The sequence below is a fragment of the Macrobrachium rosenbergii genome, chromosome 37 (genome assembly GCF_040412425.1).
Source record: "Macrobrachium rosenbergii isolate ZJJX-2024 chromosome 37, ASM4041242v1, whole genome shotgun sequence".
Taxonomy (NCBI): Eukaryota; Metazoa; Arthropoda; class Malacostraca; order Decapoda; family Palaemonidae; genus Macrobrachium; species Macrobrachium rosenbergii.
The window spans coordinates 1157675-1179170 of NC_089777.1; the positions used below are offsets into that span (position 1 = coordinate 1157675).

General features: G+C 39.3%; 1 protein-coding gene across 4 annotated transcripts in view; it reads right to left on the reverse strand.

Moving 5' to 3' along the window:
• Alg3 (Alg3, alpha-1,3- mannosyltransferase) overlaps positions 1-21496 on the reverse strand; it is a 314859-nt gene that overhangs the window by 40638 nt on the left and 252725 nt on the right. For all 4 annotated transcript variants that reach the window (XM_067081280.1, XM_067081281.1, XM_067081282.1 and 1 more), the window contains one exon: positions 4190-4395. In XM_067081280.1, the coding sequence (XP_066937381.1) occupies positions 4190-4395 (206 nt within the window). The remainder of the gene's footprint in view (positions 1-4189; positions 4396-21496) is intronic.

The window sequence follows — 21496 nt, forward strand, 5'->3', positions numbered from 1 at the left end:
GAAATTCGTGTTAGTATGGAATTTTGCCGGGTGACACAGGGACGAGCTTAGAAAACATTATTTTTTTCCTTTTTCATGTTTTTTCATTACAGTATAGTTATCTATTCATTATATTGTATTATTATTTATATTAATACAATGTTAAATGAATGTGAGATAATTAAGATCATCAATAAAATAGTGGGACAATTAAGACCATATGTTCACTAACATTTTTTCAACAAAAACATTCCGTAAAACACAAACAAAAAAACTGTAATTCAACTTGTGAATTTTAACGATAAGTAAGACTATAAAATACATTTCACTGTATTGATCTTGGAGAGGATTGTTATTTACTGTTACTAACATTGTCATCAGTTTGCAGTCGTAAATTTGAGGACAATCTGGGAATAAGATTCACAAGTGATGACACATCACTATGACACTGTTGTGGGATTTTTGTTAAATACTTTTTTTCATGAAGAAATAATTATATAAAGCAAATTACTGAGTAATTTTTGCAAGCTTCAATCAAATAGTCATGATCATGGCTTATAAGCAATGATGTGATGCTGAAGCTGAATACTGCTATCCTGGTTGTTGTCAAAGTTAACGTGTTTTGAGATCTCTAACAAAACTTTCTGCGAACTAGAATTGGTCCACCAATCCAGTGCCTTTTGATATCCTTAACAGCTGAGGGAGACATGGGGTGGGGATATCCTTGGTGTATACATCTCATTTTGTACTAGTACACTAATAAGAAGGTACATCACCACTCTGTAAGTAAAATACTAATGGACCCTTACATCCATTCCTGCCACTTCAACATTGTGAGAAACTCCCAGACATTACTCCACCCTATCTATCTCAAGCTCTGTAGAGGTGAACAGGAATGGAGAGAATAAAGACCTGGCATGCTTTGCAAGAGCCTTCAAAGCTGAAGAGGGCTGAGGAGCCTGCAAGGAACAGCCTTGTCTTATAAAAATTATGTAGATGTTGATCTAGCTGCAAAAATGCAGGTTTTTCATACCCTTTGCTGGTTCCTAAACCCTTCTTTCTAGGCCACCAATTAAGAGATGCTCCTCTAGATATCAGTGGTCAGTGGCAGGTTGGTAGGGTCATCTCTACTGGACTCACTTTTGAGTTCAGAGGCTGAGCCTTCTTTCTTGAGTTTTTAAGGTCTCTCCTGCTTCATTATCTTGCAAAACCAGTTAAATACCTACAAAAATGAAGTCTCATCTCTCCAGGTTTTGGTCATCTCTTGGTTCTATTTATCTAAACAGAATCTTAGTGGAACTGAAGCATGTTCTCTTCGTGAGTTCCATGGGTGCCTTTGGCATAGGGTGACTTCTGAGTAGTTGTCATGTATGATGTAGCCAGAGTCCTCAGCATAGGGGGTTGAAGATCAACTGGCTTTCTTTGTGGTCTCAGGTTCTAAATTAAGCTCCACCAACAACAACTGCTTCTCTCCTTCCTCCTTGACGAAACTAAAGAGGCCACTGACAAAGTTAGTCCCTGAAGGAAAGCTATGAGAGAGGGATGGTGTGACAAACACTATTAGTTAAGGTTCATGATCATTCCTGAAGAATAGAGTTGTTTGTCTGATATTAAGGGTAGTGTAAAATGAATTATTAATATATGACAGGCTAAAGTAATGTAGAGCAGCAGCTGCTTCAACTCTGCCAGACATGATAAAAATTGGGTGAATAACAGACTTATGGAACTACGCCCACCTTCAATCTCCGCTACCTAGAAACTAAAAGAAAAACAGTAGATGTACAGAACTTATAAAACAGCAAAGATGCAAAAGCAATCATGTACAGTAATAGCACCACTGTACAAATATTTCTAACAGTGTCTATCACTAGTAAGGCATCTGCTGCTACTCATGGTTACTGGAATGGTTGTGGTCACTGCACACACACACACAAGCACACACACAAAGTGAGAGAGAGAGAGAAAGAGAGAGAGATTCATGTCTGTCATATGCCTCAACTGCATCTGCATTAGGTCACTCACAGATAGAAAAAATCTCCCTAAAATGAGCTATGTTTAAGTTACTGCTGGTCACATATCTGCTGGAAGGGAGACAGGCAAAACAGGTGGCCAACAGGTACACCAGTCAGACTCATCAATGGGTGAGGTCGATGAGGATCAGTCACTGAGGGCAGATAATAAGCTGAGGATCAGTCACTGAGGGCAGATAATAAGCTAACAAGGAAGGTGAGGAGTTGATCAGCAGACAAGCAGGCAGTGTCTTTTGATCACATGCTGCTTATACAGTTCCTGAATGCTGCTTAGAGGAGAAAGGTTTTAATAATGGAATTGGGGCTACCTTTTCTGGATTCCTTGGCATTGCTGGCCTTGAGTCTTGACAGTCCTGGGGGCAGGATGACTGTGTGGGGATGCTGGAAATTCCTTGAGGTTCTTTTCTTCTTTTTTCCATATATCTGCATCTTGCAAGAAAGAGCTGAGTTGCTGAGGTTCCTCATGGTCCATATTGTGGAGGGTGAGTGGAGTTTCTCCACCGTCCTTCATGAACAATGCTGAGAACAAGCGCTGGTCCATGATATCCAAGAACCAAAGGTCTATAACATCTAAAGAAGTGAGGTTTGAGAGTTCCCACTCCAAAAACACCACATTAGCCAGTAGGTGCAAAAACATCAAACAAAAAAGATTGAAACTCAACACAGAGAAGTAACAACATGTTGTGTCTTCAAAATACTCTTCAATACATTGGTGCTGTTAGAGGAACCTCTAAACTGTGACCTACTTTGAAGAAGAGAGACCAGTGAATGAATCGGGAAGAAAGTACATTTATGGTGACATCATGAGCTTGTCATACCCTCTGCTGTACTGCATCCTTTGCCTGACACCTGATCCATCAAACTGACTGAAATATATGCATTAACACTGGCCATTTTGTGATATAAATTAGTCTTCCATCTTTGATTCTCATCTAGGTTCTGCTGCAGACATTACCTTCCTGGGCTTCTGCTGTCTCTCAAACCTAAAATGAAAAAAGTCATGAAAAGAAGCCTTGCCTTGCTGGCTGAAGTGCTTTTTGAAAATTATTGTCTTCTAAAGTTTAAGCAGGGTGCCTCTTCCAGGTCTTTTTCAAACCAGGCTGGGGTAAGGGAATTCTAGCCCCTTGAGAGCTGTGCATATCAGAAGCTTACTGTGAAGAGTTACAAGAGTTTCCTTGATTGCAAGTGAAGGCAAACACAATCCCTTCTTAGAGTCTGCAACTGCTTGCTTGAGCAGCACAAAGATGTCTCATTTGAAGGAAAGGACACATCGCCTACCGCCCCAAACCACAGAGGTGACAATGAAAAATGCTATAACAGATGATAATTGAGAATTAAATAAAACAAGGAAATGTGAAAATGACAAAAGTCAACCCAGAAAAGTCTACAAGTCTGGGAATCTCTGTGAGCTGCAAACATTCAGCAGACTTGAAATAAGTGTGACAGCTAGCAACCAGAACCTATGGAACCATATGTTCACGCATTAACCCACCTGCAGCAGCTGATTTTTTGTTTTTTACTCTGCAATAGGAGTACTGTATAGGATTCTGCACGGATGAACAAAGCAGGCTATAGTAAAAGCGGTGGGCATGTGGTGAAACAAACTGTAAACTAGCATTTGTCACTGATGCCAGAAATACATATAAATTTTTGCGAAAATGTTCTCACCATATACTAACTAGCTCCACACACACACAGATACATGTGCATGCACATATCAATATACTTCTATGACTTAAATCTTTAAATTGTTTATGAAAAATTATATAAACTGGCAGAATGTAATTACATCTTTTGAAAAAGAACATCCTCTCGCAAAACTCAGGATACTACACAACAAATCTCCTCAACCCATCACTCAGAGAGGAAAACCCCCTCTCATTTTCCTAGATTAGGGCATTACACTAGCAAATGCAATACAAAAAACAGGACTCATTCTAATAAAATAAGGGTGTGTATCACTACTTACCAAATGTCTAAACACATAATGTAATGAGTGTATCCTATCCTTGACAAAAACAAATAGTACAGTATTTATTCCATATTCATACGGAAAACCTAAAGATCTTTCAACAACAAACAATTAAACAATACATATCAACACAAAAAACCATACAGTACTGGGCAGTGGCTAATGTGAATGACTATCAGACATATCCAAAGCACTGTACAGTACTTACTTGTTCCAGTGTGTGTACGCAAAAGATGCTAGGAGAACCATGTGCAGAATCAAGAGGACCAAATGAAATCCTGGGTTCACAAAAACTTCTTCTGACAGGAAACGCCAATTCACGGTCCACTTGAATAAAAACACCCTTCCTACATCAAAGGATTGCTTCAAATAGCCGACTGGATTACTGAGCAGGAATGGAGTGCCAAGAATTACCTGATGACATTGACCACATCAAGACAAAAATACTTACATCATTGTATAATAGCACATTTTACAATACAAGTAAAAAGAATGCCACATACCATACAGCAATACAGTTCAAACTTTGTGAATGTTCTTGTATACTCTATCAGGTAAATATAAGTTTTTACAATAGTGCAAGAAGTGTTGAAAGGCAGGATCTTTTAAAAATGTACTCTTTAACACAAAATTATTATTTCAACTGAGCCTAATTTGCACATAAGGAATATTCCCAGGCACCATAATACATGAAGAATAACACAAACAGAAAACAACAGCTGGGCCAAGTAGGCTGGTGCATATGTGAGGCGCCTAACGGCAGAGTGTCGTAAGCGACACCATCGCCGATTTGGAGTTAAGCACACCAACGTCCTCTCTAACCCTCTAGCTGTCGGGAGAAGAAATTTCAGTTCAAATTTCCCACAACAACAAGGTCAAAATTCTCGTTTTGTAACATTACTTCTTTTCCTTAGTGACGCTGCACATGGCTGCACTGGCTGGTCTGGGTGGCAGAGAGTTGCAAGCGCCCGTGGTGCATAAACCAATCATGAGTCTGGACGCCCTGCCACACCTCCCGCACGGCCAATGAGAAAGGCTATGTGTGGGATGAAGTGAGTGGCGGTCGTGGAAGTGCTGAGATAGTGTCTTGTCTGAAGAAGTGGGTGGATGAGGAATGTGATAATAAAAAGTTTGGTACACTGAAAGTCGTGACAGATAACTGTGGGGGGCAAAACAAGAACATAAACATGATTTTGTATTATCTAAGTGAGCTGCAAAGCTTTTGCTTAAGGACATAATGAGGTTACAGTACCTTGAATTGCAACTACCTCCAGGTCACCCTTGGGAAAGGTGTAGTACCTGTAAACCTCCCTTGCTAGGGTACAGCTCCACTGCCTTGTGGATAAACTTTTTAGTTAAAGGCTAAGGAGAAGGAAAACTCCCAATTTAAAACCCCTACTGCCTTGTATGGTCAACCATTTTAGGTAAAGGCTAGGTCTATGGCTTATAACCATAGCATGGAAGAGAACTGGAGACCTTACCATGTATAACCTCCAAGAATAATCATGGCTACGTCACAAAGAAGATTACAGATGAACAGCGTTAGTGGGAACTATGTCAGAATGGATGATGTGGTTGTCTCGCCAGTCAAACTAGTCATGTGGTGCAGGTGGCAATTGACCGTCATCAAGCTACTGCCCCAAAAAGAAAAGAAAGAAATGTAATAACAACCCAAAGAGAACAGAAAACAAGGAAAATAAGGATAGCTACTTGGAATGTTAGAACATTATATCAGGCTGGAAAGAAAATGAATGTAGAGAGAGAAATGGAAAGAATGAAGCTACAAGTATTAGGGCTTAGTGAGGTTAGATGGCCAGGAGTGGGATGTTCTCAACTTCAACAGGAGGAACCTTCATATACTCGGGAGGCCAGAGTGCTGAGAGAGGTGTTGGTGTGATTCTAGACAAATCTGAAACCATGTTTGATAGGCTATTGGGCTGTATCTGACAGGATTTTGTTGGTGCGTATAAAAGCCACACCATTCAATATATGCATAATACAAGTATATGCACCTACATCTGAACATGATGAAGAGGATGTTGATCAATTTTATCTAGAGTTAAATCAGGCAAGAGAGCAGTGCAAAGAGCATGAAGTACTTATGGTTATTGGTGACCTCAATGCGAAGGTGGGACAAGGAAGAACAGCGGATATTGTTGGGCCTTTTGGATTAGGTAGAAGAAATGAGAGAGGAAACAGATTTGTAGACTGGTGCTTAGAGAGAGACAGATTATATCAAACACCTGGTTTAAGCACCACCCAAGACATCTCTGGACATGGAAAAGCCCTGGTGATAGAGTTAGAAACCAAATAGACTTTCTAACCATCAATAAAAGATTTAGAACTCTGTCAAGCAAGTGAAAACCTACCAGGAGCCGATTGTAATAGTGACCATGTACCAGTTGTAGCAACAGTGATGGTGAAGTTGAAAAATCAGAGGAAGAGTACACCTAAATCAAAGAGGAAACTGAAATTATTGAAAACAGAGGAAATGAAGAACCAATATAATATAATTGTAAGAAATAGATATGACCAGCTTAAGGAGGAAGGCCCAGTGCTCCAACATCCTCAGCAAAAGTGGCAAAATATGGAAAATGCAATAAGAGAAGGTAATGAAATAATACCAACAACAGAAAGGAGAGCTCGGAGAGAATGGATGACAGAAGATATCTTGATAATGATGGATGAAAGAAGGCTACAGAAGGGTAAAAATGAAGATAGATATAGAGCTCTGGATAGAACTATTAAGAGCGAATGCACAAGGGCAAATGAGAAATGGATGGATGAGATTTGTGAGGAGGTAGAAGATTTGGATAAACGGGATGAACGGAGAAAGTATGATAAGGTGAAAGAGATTACTTTTAAAAAGAAGAGAAGTATCAGCACTGGTATCAAAAAAGCGGATGGAACCATAGTAATGGAGTCAAAAGAAATATTGGAAAGATGGACGGAATATATTGGAGAATTGTTTGATGATGATAGAATAGAACATCTAGACTTCAATGACAACGGAGAAGGACCAAGTATAATCAGATCAGAGCTAGAGGCATCTTTAAAACAAATGAAAAGTGATAAAGCAACAGGTGATGATGGAATAGCAGCAGAGATGTTGGTAGCTCTGGGAAAATACATCATTGATATATTAATGGAAATAGTGGAAGGAATATATGAAGATGGAGAGCCTGCAACACAGATGTACAAATCAACACTTATCACAATACCAAAAATACCAGGAACACTTGAGTGCAATAAACACCGGACTATCAGTATCATGAGTCAGATCACAAAAATAATATTAAGGATTGTTTTGAATAGAATAAGAAATAAGATACTCCCAGAGATTGGCAATGAACAGTGTGGTTTTATGAGAGATAAAGGGACAAGAAATGCAATTTTTATTTTGAGAATGTTGATGGAGAGAGCAATAGAAGTGAAAAAGATCTATATATTTGTTTTGTTTACTATGAAAAGGCTTTTGATCGGGTTAGACATATGTAGACCTTATAAGGATATTGGAACAGATAAATATCGATGGGAAAGATCTAAGATTGATAAAGAATTTATATTGGAATCAAGAGGCATCAGTGAAAGTAGAAAATGACGAATCAGAGACTCGGCACATCAAGAGAGGTGTAAGACAGGGTTGTGTGTTATCACCTGATCTCTTCAATTTATATAGTGAAATGATAATGAGAGATCTCAGAGATAAGGAAGGAATTAAGGTTGGAGGAGTCAATATTAATAATATCAGATATGCCGATGATACAGCACTTGTTGCAGACTCTCATGATAAACTTCAAGCTTTAGTCAGTACTTTACACGAGTCAAGCAGAGAAAGAGGTCTGTCAATAAATATTAAGAAAACAGAAGTTATGGTTATCTCCAAAGATGAAATCCCCAAGAACAGATATAAGAATTAATGCTGAAACAGTTAAACAAACCGATAGTTTTAATTATTTAGGATGCACTGTCACAAGTGATGGAAAATGCGAAAAGAGATCAGGAAGAGAATATCCATGGCAAAAGATGCATTTGGTAAGATAAAGAAATTAGTCACCAACTCAAAAATATCGATGAATCTTAGAAGATTTGTGAAATGTTTTGTTTGGTCTGTATTGTTGTATGGTTGTGAAACTTGGACCTTGAGGAAGGCAGATGAGGAGAGGTTACAGACTGCAGAAATGTGGTTTTGGAGAAGGATGCTGAAAATATCATGGACAGAAAGAAAAACTAATGAGAGAGAACTTTTGGCTTCAGTGAGAGGTAGACAAATGCGGTTTGTGGGTCACATAGTGAGAAGACAAGAACTAGAACATCTCTCTCTCACTGGTAAAATCAATGGAAGTCGGCCAAGAGGAAGACCTAGACAAAAATATATGGATGGATTGGTGAGAATGACTGGAGGAAGAATGTCTGCAGCTCAGTTGCTGCAGAGAGCCGGAAATAGAGAGGAGTGGCGAGCCATGATTGCCGACGTCCTTGGGGATATGGCACCTGGATGATGATGATGATGAAGTGAGCTGCATGGTGGTAAATTTCAGAAGGTTGAACATTATTTTCTAATCCTTGGCCATAGCTACATGCCGTGTGATAGAGCTTTTGGTGATATAGAAAAAAATATTAGGGTCACTGGTGACATTTATGACTTTGACAGCTACTGTAAAGTGATCAGAAATGCGGTGACTGCAAAATTTGAGGTTAATGTCATGAAACAGGAATATTTCTTGAATGTTGATGTATTGCAGAAGAGTGTGACACCTTGACGACCACACCCACCGTACAGATTCCAGGACACCCGGAGGTTTATGCTTCAGTTGAACTTCAGGGAAGGCTACTTCCTTGGCATGAACTATAATGACCCACTAGGTAGTGTAAGGTTAATGAAGGGTAGAGCTAATTACAATCCCTCACTTTTTAACCTGTCCAGTGTGCCTCTCGAACCAAAGCATGCTACAGTTCGTTGCCTCCAGCCAAATAAACTTAAGCATCTTAAAGATCTGGTTCCATTCATCCCCCAGATGTTCATGACATACTTCAACCAGCTTTTTTGTGATCAAGATACCCTCACTGCTACTCCAGACACCCTTCAAGATACTCCTCATGAGAATGACGTGGATAATGATTTACTGGACTATGATGTCTGATTCTCGCCTGAAGTAATTGGCGCTTACGTTTTTTCCAATCAAAATGTATTTTAGCCATTATTGATGGCAATTATTATTGTTTTGCAGGTGAGACGACTGTATCAGCCTCAGAGTATTCTGATTAAAATATCTTATTATCTTTCTGCTGCTTTTTTATTGTGTAAAGCATTACCTTTTTAGGTCTTTTTTGAAGTGAACATAATCACCTACTGGTAGTTATTCCTGTAAGATTAAGATAATCAAGGAAATTACCCAGAATGATAAATAAAACAAAGATAATATCTTTGGGGGGGTCCTAGAGGGGTTACAGGGGCATTAGTGTGTGTTTTTATGGGATTCAGTGTACCGGAGTATAAGATTGATTTCAAGATGAATGCAGTCATCGCTTTATCTTTCGGCATGCATTAAACTCTTGGCTATTTTACAATGATGGTTTGAAAGCAGACACAATAACCTTTATTTTAAAACAAACCACAGTGTCGTACCTCATTTAAATGCTGAGATATCGCATTCTGAAAGTAGCCAAACTTTGACTGTGTTTCTCCAATTTTAGTTTTTGGCGCTGAGACACTCTGCCATTAGGCGCCTCATATGTAAGGTTCCTAAGGATTAATTGTAATTAAATGAGTCAGTCTTTGTGTGAAGGCTGATTCAGTTAAATAATATTTTTTAGATAAAAATTAATTTTCTTTAAAAACATTTTTATTTGTTTATTCACAGACACATTATTTTAACCTATCCTGAATAGCCACCTGAATAGGAAGGAGTTGAACTTTTGTAATACCAACCAGGTGATAGAAGTCTGAAGAGATCAAGGGAGCTCCTGGAATACTGAAACTTAAGCCCAAGACTCCAAAGGAATCTTGGGGACAGGGGCTATACTGGAATCCTGTTATAAAACTGACGGATAAGGACAGAAGTAGGAGACGAGTACACAACTTTCTGAAAGGTGTAATAGAGGAAGACCACAACAGCACTCCTTGCAGACATAAGTTGTAACAGAACAGATGATGAACCATAGTGTTGCAAAAAATGAACATAGGGTTGTATTTGTGAAATGCTGTAACTACCTGGCTTAAGGAGCAAAGTTCTGTGTTTGGCTAGTGTGAATCTGAGAGAATGGCCTGAAGAGTAAATCCAATGCTGAAAGTTATCAGAGAGAATAGACTTACTACTCTTTGAAGACAGACCTTGAAAGGATTCTCTGAAAAGGTCAGGTTGGAGAGAAATCAAGCGAGTTTATGAGCTGCCATAGAACAGCAGTCAAAATCATGGGACTACTGTTCAAAAGTCATCCTGATAACTGAAACATTTGGAAGAAGTACTGATTTGGAGAAGAAAAGTAGGGTTGACCTAAATCCTGAAGCAGAGATGGATGGCCCTTCTGATACCAAATTAACACAAAAGAAGAATGAAGCATTAACCAAGCACAACTCCTTGTCAAGGAAAGGCAGAAGGGACATCACCTGGCCTAAGGTAGATCATGACTATGGCAGCAGAAAAATCCACTCTTCTAAGACACAAAAAGCTTGCTAAACAAACTCAGAAAAGACTCCCGCTTACTTCCTAGTTTAAAAAAAATCTTAGAAAGCAACTTGAAGTTACAACACCCATGAGAAAATGTTCCCAATTGCTAGAAAACTTTCAAACCTACAGGCTGTACAAGTGCAAAAGCTGGGCCATATCCAGACAGGTAGATCAAGCAGTTCCCTCCAACTGGTGAAGAAAAGGGCCCATAGTTAATAAGAACCACTGCCTGCACTTGAAGAAGCACAGGTAACTGTCACCATACAATCAGCTTATTAGATACCTTTTGACCTGCTTATCTGACCTTCGTTTCTATTTCTTAATTTCTGAATAACAGTCAACATATTATAAGAATAATTTGGCCAAAACCCCTTCCATTAATGTGGTCTTCTGCCAAGGGGAACACTATGTTATCTGTTCCATATATCTGGAACAGATAACAAGAGATTTCATCTTGATTACTCTAACCATTCCCACAGTTCATACACAATGAGGACATTTTTAAAATAGCAGATTTTAAAGTAATTTGTAATTTTCCTAACATACAAACCTGAAGTTCTTTACATACCGATTTTGATTGCCAACATATGAGAGCCCAGATAACTTGCCAAAACCTTGCGGATGTCAGGGCTAACCTAAACAGTCTCTGGATTCAGACCTAAGTCTGACAACCCCTGAAAAGACCCATACGGACTATAAGTCAAACTCCTCAAGGAGGGAGCCATGACCCTCCTGGGTTTTAATGAGAGAGAGAGAGAGAGAGAGAGAGAGAGAGAGAGAGAGAGAGAGAGAGAGAGAGAGAGAGAGAGAGAGAGAGAGAGAGAGAGAGAGAGTGTTATAGCTCCTCAGGAATACAGAAGATCTCCCTTGAAAAGGAAAGCTCTAGTCCTAGCACAAACCCTGGTTAGAGGTTGACTAAACCTTCTGAAAAACCAGGGCAGAAAGAAGCTTTATGACAAAGGTAGGTGAGCAAAACAGTGCTACCTGCTGACAAAAAGCTCTGACCAGAGATACCTCATCTCCAAATCAATAATGGGAGATGATTCTAGTCTTGTTGACAGCTGCTCAAGGAGCGTAAGTATCCGAGAACTCCAATGGTGAGCAAGTAAAGATCCCTCTCACCAGGAGAGAGATTGAAAAACATCCAGGCAAGAAGTGGCACATCTCTCAATGCCTGTGGATACCAGATATGACCGGCAGAATCCAATGTTAACTAAGGAGGAATATCTCTTATGGCCTCAAACCACAGAGTTAGCAGGTCCAGAAATTACTTGGCGTGGACACATGGGAAGTCCAAGTTTCATCACAGCATGGGAGAAAGCAACCTGCTGCTGACTGTGCTAAAAAGGAAAAATTGTAATAAAGGCATAAGGTTCAAAGTTGCCTTCAAGGAAAGAATCTTCGCTATTGCTTAAACCGTTCAAAGTTGGCTTTAAGGAAAGAATCTTCGCTACTGCTTAAACCAAAGTCATGATTGCATTTATCTTTTGTTTTGAAAGAATAAAAAAATGAGAACATACAGTAAAAATATATAAATGAGAATAGTAAAAATATAAATAAAAAATGAAGGATTGTGTGTGTTACTGTACTTAGCCTTCAATGTAAACATACCTCTGTTACTGTTCTCTCTCTCTCTCTCTCTCAGTATTTTACATATCCTTTAATAAAATGGGAACTACAGTACTGTACCATAAACATACAAACACGAACCTAACAAGCTCTACCAAGTCAGGTCTACCTAGCCCTCTTCACCCATCCAACACTGCATCCCCACCCCCTCCCAGCCATAGAAACTACTCCCCTGCTCCACCCACCTTCCAAAACAACACCTCTGAGCCTTCCTCTACCCAGCCTTACTGGCCCTTCTCTCTGATGGTGCCAAGCCATCCGACTCCCCCCCAAACTAGGTAACTTCTTGAGGCCTCCCCTATCCCCCAAAACCATTTCTCAGCAGTCTGAGTGTAGGAAGTGTTACCAAGATTTTCTTGAGGACACAGCATTGCCAAACATCGGAGGGCAGTTTTCTCACATTTTTTGAAATTCATCTTTGGGGCTTTGATCCCTGGTCCAGGTGTTTTGAATAATGTCTAGTTTTGGATAATAATGATCCAGATAATTGAGGATTACTCTCTCTCTCTGTCTCTCTCTCTCTCTCTATAATTTACACACACACACACACACACACACACATATATATATATATATATATATATATATATATATATATATATATATATATATATATATATATATATATATATATATATATATATATATATATATATATATATATATATATATATATATATATTATATATATATATATATATATATACCATATATATTATACTAATTTTCAAATATCAACATTAATCCTTTGTGGCCAGATGACATATACAGTATATATATGTGTGTACTTATAGCTTTGGGGTGGATTCCCAGTCACATATATATAAGTTCAAGATTTTGTGCCATACAGTTTGAACGAATTTTGCGGGAAAAACGTTCCATGGCAACTCTTCAGATAGGAGTACGTGAGTCAGAACTGCGCTATGAGAGATTCAGTCTTGCTTGAGGTGGTGCTGTACAGGGGAATGTTGTCCCAACTTCCCATCTTAAGATGGCTCATAAATATTTTACAAAAAAATATACTCAGGATTTAATACTGGTTTTAGTTCTTATCTGTTATGGTATTGTGTTAGCTGTAATGATAATTTTACAATAAAAAAAATAGTAGAAAAAACTCATAACTTGGTAAAATTAGCATAATTTCACGACAGTCTTTTGGAAGAGAGACCCCTGCACAGGGTTGGAAATATTCACTTTCAACTTCCCCTGGAAGGTATAGAAATTTTTTTAGAACTCCTTTTCTTATACCATGTGCATCTGCTTATGTTCCTCTTTTCCTCTTTCCAGTGATGTGTATTTTTTTAATTACCCATCCTTAAATTTAGCCTAGTGCAGGAGTGTGCTTAATATAAAGGGTGTAAACACGACTTTTATGCAAATATTTTGGGAAATGACACAAAAAGTAATTTTGAGCAGAAAATGTTATATATATATATATATATATATATATATATATATATATATATATATATATATATATATATATATATATATATATGTGTGAATTACATACCTCCCAATCAAAAGTATTATTTAGATTTTGAACAAAAAAGATGTATGCATCATTGAAACCCTCTCCCTCCCTATCAATGGTATTCATTGGATGCAGATAAAAAAAAGTAAGCCTAATTGAACTGCCCCTCCATTAAAGGTAGGCTTATTCATTGAACACCTATCAAAGATTTAAAATACATTTTTGATAGTATAGTCACTTGGTTCATTCTCAAGGAGTTACCTTCAATGGTCTACCACAGCTCCATGGTGACCAAACTAATATCAAAGAATTCTCTTGTAGTTGGTCTTTTTGGCCACGAATTGTGTCATAATGATTAAATTATAACATGTGATGGAGTATATAATAGACTCAAAGATAGAGGGCACTTTCCTCATCTTTGGCGAAGAGCTGAACCAGTTTTTCCAACGTCAAAAGAACCTGCAAGAAAGAGAAATGACTATTGAGCATTTGCATCTGCCCTCTTGTTTACAACCAGGCCATTAAAAACCAAGGAGCCATAACTCTCTGAGAGCCATCCAAAGGATGGCTAGCATTATCATATTGAGAGGTGAACATGAAACCAACCTCTTGATATAGGATAATGTAGTTACGTTGTCTCTCTCTTCTGGAGTTGTGAGTTTTTTGAGACACAAAAAGACAGCCATCAGCTCCAGAAAACTGATACAAGAATTCCCCAGAGTAGCTGATTACCTCCCTGCCACCTGACGATCCTCCCAACCTGTCAACAAGGCATCTGTGTGTATTGTCACTCGTACAGACGGAGGAGTCAGGGTGACCTGTTTCGCAGGAGATTCCTTTTGGATCCGAGGCCGAGGTATCTCCCCAACTTTTAAAATTTTCTGATGACATCGGCCTCGCATCTTTTTTCTTGCATGAGATAGCCAGAATTTGTTCACATTTTTAGCTGCAATCTAAGTATTGGATATATTACTGATGCGAACTGCAGCAGGCCCATCATACATTCTAATTGCCATCTGGAAACTCTGGGCAGTGCAAGGAACCTTTTGAGGACTTGCCTTACCTTCTGAGTACGATGGGGAGAAACAACAGTCCATGAAGAGTATCCCAACACAGTCCCAGCCACTGAAAGTGTCTGCTGGGCGTGAGGCAGGATTTTTTCAAATTTATTATAAAACCTTTTGACTGTAGTCTGTTGACCATTGCTCTTAGTTTTTCAAGCACTCTTTTCTTGGGGGTCCCAGATCAACCAATTGTCTAGGTAGGCAATTAGTTGTATTCCTTTTTGTTTGAGTTCTCGAATGAATACCAATGCTTATTTTGTAAAATATTCTTTATGCAATGTTTAGCCCAAAGGGCATGACTCTGAATCTGTACGTATCTTTCCCTATCCGGAACCTTAGGAAGGGGTGAAAGTGAACGGCTATAGGAGCTGGCCAATATGCATCCTTCAGATCTATAGAAACTGTCCCAGTCCTTTTTGGAATGATTGAACATACTTGGGCAATGGTAATTATCTGAAACTTTTGTGCTTGTTCAATGTTGATTGGTTGAGGATCACTCTTCCTTCCGAGGAATCCTTTTTGAGGACACTGAAGAGACGTAACTGGTGGCGAATATACGCATGTTTCTCTATGGGGCCCACTTACATGGCTCTTCTGCACATATAAATAATGCTGTCCCCCACCCCAAGGGAAAACTTCTATTCCTCTGCTTTTGCCTTTGATAGACATTCCAGGTATTGTTTTTCCTTTTTCCCCCTATAAGATGTTTTTGGACCTTGTGAAAAAGGATGTTCTTGCTGTTGTTGTTGTTGTCCCTTTGTAGGGAATTGTCCCTTCTGACCACCTACCTGGTTTTTGAGGTACTTTTAGGGGTGACTGAAGGCTTATATGATTTTTTATCAAAGCAAGCCTTGTTTGGGGTTAGGTAAAGGGAAATTATGGGTTATTTGCCTCCTGAATTCCCCTTTTCCAGAAGAGCGTACACTATACAATTCTGCTGGTGAGCTTGCTTGCTGAGTTGCGCCACAACAGACTCCTCAAACAAGTCCATACGGAAGGTGTTAGAATGTAATAATGCAGTGACATTGGAGAGTGATTTGATGGAGCTCTCCAATGCTTCCATTTGTGCTTTTATGCGGCACTCTAGGAAGTCAAAGAGTGCTTCCCATCAAATTCTCATGACTTTTGGCCTCAACAGCGAAAATTATCCTGGAATCTTCTGGAAGCCTTTGGGTGGCAACTTCCAGCAAGGTGATAGAGGTTATAATACTAAGGAGGTGGAGCCTAGCATAAAATTCTGAGGAGGCTGTCCCCTCTGAGAGTCTTCTCATAGGAGTCCCAAACTGCTGTGTGTAGCTATATCTACAAGGAGCTTTTCCCCTTTAAAAGGAAATTGTAGTGTTGCTCATTCCTTGGTGGAATTTCCTGAAACTGGGATGACTATGGCAGATGGTTTTAATTCTGCCATTGTCTCTTGTTTTTAGTCACTACAAATTCTGAAAATCTGCCTTCAAATGATTAATAATTTTGAAAGTGAGGGGACAGAAGGCTAGGGCTGCTTGGTGAGCAACTTGGGTCTTATTCAAAATGGAGGTAGAGATCCATTTTTCGTTGACCTGGTAAAGGGTGATTTCTATAGCTTTTAATGCTATAGGCACAGGTATGAAAACTGTTTCTGTTAGTGGTTTCTCCATGTCTGGTGAAGATGGTACCAGGTACCATTCTGTATTAGGGAATGCTGCCCTGTTTCTAAATTCTACGTGTACAACTTCGATCACAGTTTTTCTCTCATTAATTACATACTTGCCATCGGAAGAGAAAATGCAAGTTAAGGCATCTCGCCAAGGATTATCAGTATCTTCAGGGGTGAGTGTTGGAGCCCCTATTATGTTTTGATCTGAAGTTCTGTATTCCAAACTGACCACAGTGTCATTTCCAGTCAGAATTCTAAACAATAGACCTTGTTTGGGTAGCATTTGTATCTACACTCACTTTTTGGTTACAGGATGTAGTACTTTTACACTTTGGGGTGTACATGACTGATTTACTTTCCTTTTTGGAATCATGCTTCATGTCCCTTATATACTGCTGCTCCGTGGCAAGGGCATCTTTGTGGTACTCAATTTCCTTACGGAACTGATCAAATGCTGCAAACTATGTATTCCTTTTTGGGAGAGCTTGCACATTCTAACTGAGCTTCAGCAACTGAACTGTAACTGCCTGTTAATCAAGGGGCAGAAGTCCTGTGTAAGTTACTATACCCCTCTGAAAATGTAGTCATTTCAGTCGTAGTTAGGTAGATCCTAGTATCCTTTTTGGGGGAAAGATCCTATTCAGCAACGATAGCTGCACAGGGAATAGAATTCCTTCTGGAAGGTTTCTCCCTTGGCTTGCTAAAATTTGTGTCCCTGAGCCTTCTGAGTTCAGCAGGGCCATTTCAGTGGCAATGTCCACTTCATATTCTTTTGTAAGAATGTCAACTCCATGTAAAGATTCCTTTACTTCCTCCGCAGGGTTAACCTGGAAGGTACTGGGGACTGATGTTACTGAATTTTGGCCCAAACATTGATGTTGTTCTGAGATTATTATAGATCACTCTTAAATGTATAGGCTATATACAAACTGAAACTTGCCAGTACGTAACCTTATAGTTAGTCTACTATTTTTTGTCTAACCCAGGTTGTTGTTTATATCCAATCCTAGGCTATTTGGTCTACTATATAAAACAGTAACTCACTAATGTGTAACCTTATAGCCAGGCTATAACTTATTCTAATCTAGGCTACTGCCTAATCTGGATTATTTAATTCACACTTACGGGTATGGGTTACATAAAACACAATTACCTTAGTATGTAGCCTTAAGGCTAGGTTACCATCTCATCCAGCACAGATTACTACTTCATCTAGTCCTAGGTTACTTGGCATAGGCTAACAATTTAGTCCAAAAATGGGATGTTTCTTAAAAAGTTATCACTTAATATACGTTCATGCCTAAGCTAGTCCTGGATTATTTAGCTCATGCTTAATTGCACAGGCTTATATAAAAGGAAAAAAATTATATTAATATGTAGCCTTATTGTTAGGCTATCGATTATTTTGCCCCGATATTGTTATTATCTGATCCTAGGGTCCTCAGTCTAACCTAAGCCATTGAAGGATACGTAATCCTAGGACAAAGGCTACAGACAACATCCACCTAGTCTAAATTATTCTCACTTACTGCCTAGATTATTGCAGACATTGTAAAATCGGAAAGGATTTTCTGTATTAATGATAAGTTGTGGAACATTTCTTTTAATTAAAACATTTACTGTAGTTAAAATTTAAAGTTAAAATTTTTTGTTCAAAATCTAAATAATATAATACTTTTAATTGGAAAGTATTTAAATCACATCGGCCTAATCGCTCCATCCTCCTTCTCCATCTTCCCCCCACCCCACATCCCAGTCTACTCTGATCTACCAATACCAACCTTCATCGCATGAAAGTAGTGGCAATGATAATGGTTATTTAAAATTCCCCTCACTGACAAACGAAGCCTTAAAATATATGTTATATATATACATATATATATATATATATATATAGATATATATATATATATATATATATATATATATATATATATATATATATATATATACATATAAATATATTGACATATAAATATATATATATATATATATATATATATATATATATATATATATATATATATATATATATATATATATATATATATATATATATATATATATATATATATATATCTATATATGATTTTGACAAAGGAAAAATCTATTTCTGAGGAAGGCCCCTGTCACCCGGTGAAATTCCATTGTTGCACGAATTTCTAGGTAAGGTAAAATGTTAGATATACCAGAGAAAAAGAGCTTTCAGAAAGCTGGGGTTACTCTCAGATCGAAAGCATCTTCTCCAAGGAAGACGTCGGTATAACGAAGGGTGAGTGAAGGATCACTACCACGAGCCCTTTACTCGAAAGACATCTCCTGTTAAAACCCCCCAGAAGAGAGCGGTGAGCCGTTACAGCCCCCACACACAAACGCCCGCCAGTTCGGCGACACCAGCGCCACCTACCTCATTCCAGGCTAGCACTAACCCCAGACTTGGCATGTGCAAGTAGGGGGGGAAGCAACAGGTGAGTTACCAGAGGGTCACTGGCGGGCAAGGGGCCTTCTCATAAATAGATTTTTCCTTGTCAAAATCCTTTTCTGAGTCCAGCCCCGTGTCAGCCGGTGAAATAGTGATAGAGAATCATGCCAAGGCTGCTAACTACGAAACAAGGTAATTCGAAGAAAAACATAAGTTACGAAAATGGTTTTAATCAGGTATCTCTACATGTGAAATTGAATACTAAACCTAAAGTACAGTAAAAGCTTAACATTACGAAAAATGTGAGCAAGTCCACAGTGTGGCAGGGAAAAAAACCCAAAAATACTTAAGACTACAAGGGTATAATGATAATTGAAAATTACTTAGACTAAAGGGTATACACAACCTTATAGCTACACATGCAAGAGACAATATAACATGGGGAATAATTACATACACGTATATATATATATATATATATATATATATATATATATATATATGGGGTACATGGAGCAAAATAAAAACTGCCCAGTACCCCACAGGAAAAACACAATCATAACATGTCAAATTACAGTTTCCACTCAACAGAGACAAAATAATATCAATATGAGGAGCAGCAGTGAGGCATGATCAACCACAGGAGGACAAGCAGAAAGTAAATGAGGCAGGCGGGCGGTTAGGAGGATAAAGGAAGATGACTACTCTCAAGGTGGGGAGATAACACTCCCACAGCTATTGCAGAAAACTTCAGGGCTTCGAGTGTTTTAAATAGTGGCGCTTAAACACTAGAGGTGATTTTAACTGCGTATTGAGAGTTCTGAGAAGTCCATATTACAAAGTAATTAATAGAAGTAGCAACTGCTCTCGGAATATCATGAACCTTAGAACTTATTGAATCTGGGTTGGCTTGTTTAATGAAATACAAAATTTGTTGCCTTATTGCATTTATTGATAGAGTACCACCTTTCTCCCTGATAAAAAGAGGACCCGACTTACTCTGTGGAGTTCTTAAAAGGTAAGACTTAAGGGTATAAACTGGATATAAGGATTCTGGTCTTGTGGAAGGGGCACCACTTCCAAGGGGGACCAATTTGTCTTGTGGGCTCCTCTTTATTTTTAGCTAAAAAAATCTAGGTCAGGGAAAGGAGGACTTCTCCGACGGGAGGAAGTCACAAAATCATCACCCCAGCTTAAAGCCGACAGCTCTGGAGATTCTGGCACCCGAAGCCAAGCTAATCAGAAATAAAAGTCTTCTCTTAACAGATCCAGATAAGAGCATTGAAAGTTGTCAATCTCAGATGCTAACTTAAGAACATCATTGAGGAACCAGCTGCGAACTGATTGTGGGCGGTGATATTGGTCTCAGACGGAAGATGCCTGGGACAGATGAAAAATAGGAATCTGTAAGGTCAATTTTAAAACCATATAAGAATACCTTCTTCAGGGCTGACTTGGCTGTGGTAATAGTGGCCGGGGCAAGGCCTTTCTCAAACAATGATCTAAAGAAGGTAACTGCTAGATTAGTCGTCATGACTTGGGCTTCAGATGTTTTCAGGAAGGAGGCCAATTTTTTGACTGCTGAGTCATACTGTCTAAGAGTAGAATCTCTTTTGTCTGATTCTAGAAACAAAGTGTTAACGGGGTCAATGTTTGCTCCTTTGGGCTGCGAACTTTATAAAGTCCATAAAACTAGGCATTCTGAATTCTTGAGGAAGCTGACACAGTCTGGTTTAGGAATTGTCTGGGGTCAGTTTGGGCTTGGGAACCGGAAGACCTCGCAACCCCAGTTCCTGGAAGAAGAGGGAACCAATTGCTCTTGGCCACAGGGGGCTACCAGGCTGGTTGACCTTGAATGCCCTGAGTTTGTGTAATACTTCAGCAGCAAGTTTATTGGGGGAAACAGATAAATCTTCTCCTGTTCTCAATCTACTGTCATCGCGTCCGTGGCATACGCCTGGGGTCCAGGTTCGAGCCATAACAGGGGAGCTTGAAGCTGCTCCATCGCGAACAGATCCACTTGGAGACCCGAACCTGGCGACAAATCCAATTGAGGATTCTCGGTCTAGACCACTCCGTCTCCAACGGAGTAGAGCCTCTGACAGGAATCTGCCACCACGCCCGCACCCGCTAGGTGGGTGGCTGACAGGATGCCAGCGCAGGTTGTTCAAGCCAGGAGAAATAGCAACCATCACCTGGTTTACTCCGACCTGATTTGGAGCCGCCCCTGTTGATGAAATGAACTACTACTGCGCTGTCCAATACCAGCCTCCGATATGAATCAGTTGGGGGCGGATTTTCTTAGAGTTGGTGAAAAACCGCCATAGCTTCCAGGTGTTTATATGGAACTGCTGGCATGCGGACCACGCTCCTTGTACTTTTGTTTTGGCGAATATCCTCCCAGCCGCTTTAGGAAGCGCCCAGAACAACTAGTGCCGGGAAACTGAAGCGAACTGTCTTGGACAGGCCATCGACTGTGACCAAGGCCGCAGTCTCGGCTTTAAGATTCGGGGAATAGAGGAGACCTTGTCTCTGAGCTTGACATTGGCCCGACTCCGCCACACTCTGTTTATGTCTTTTAATTTTGCTTTTAAGAGCAGGTCCGTCACTGAGGCAAATTGA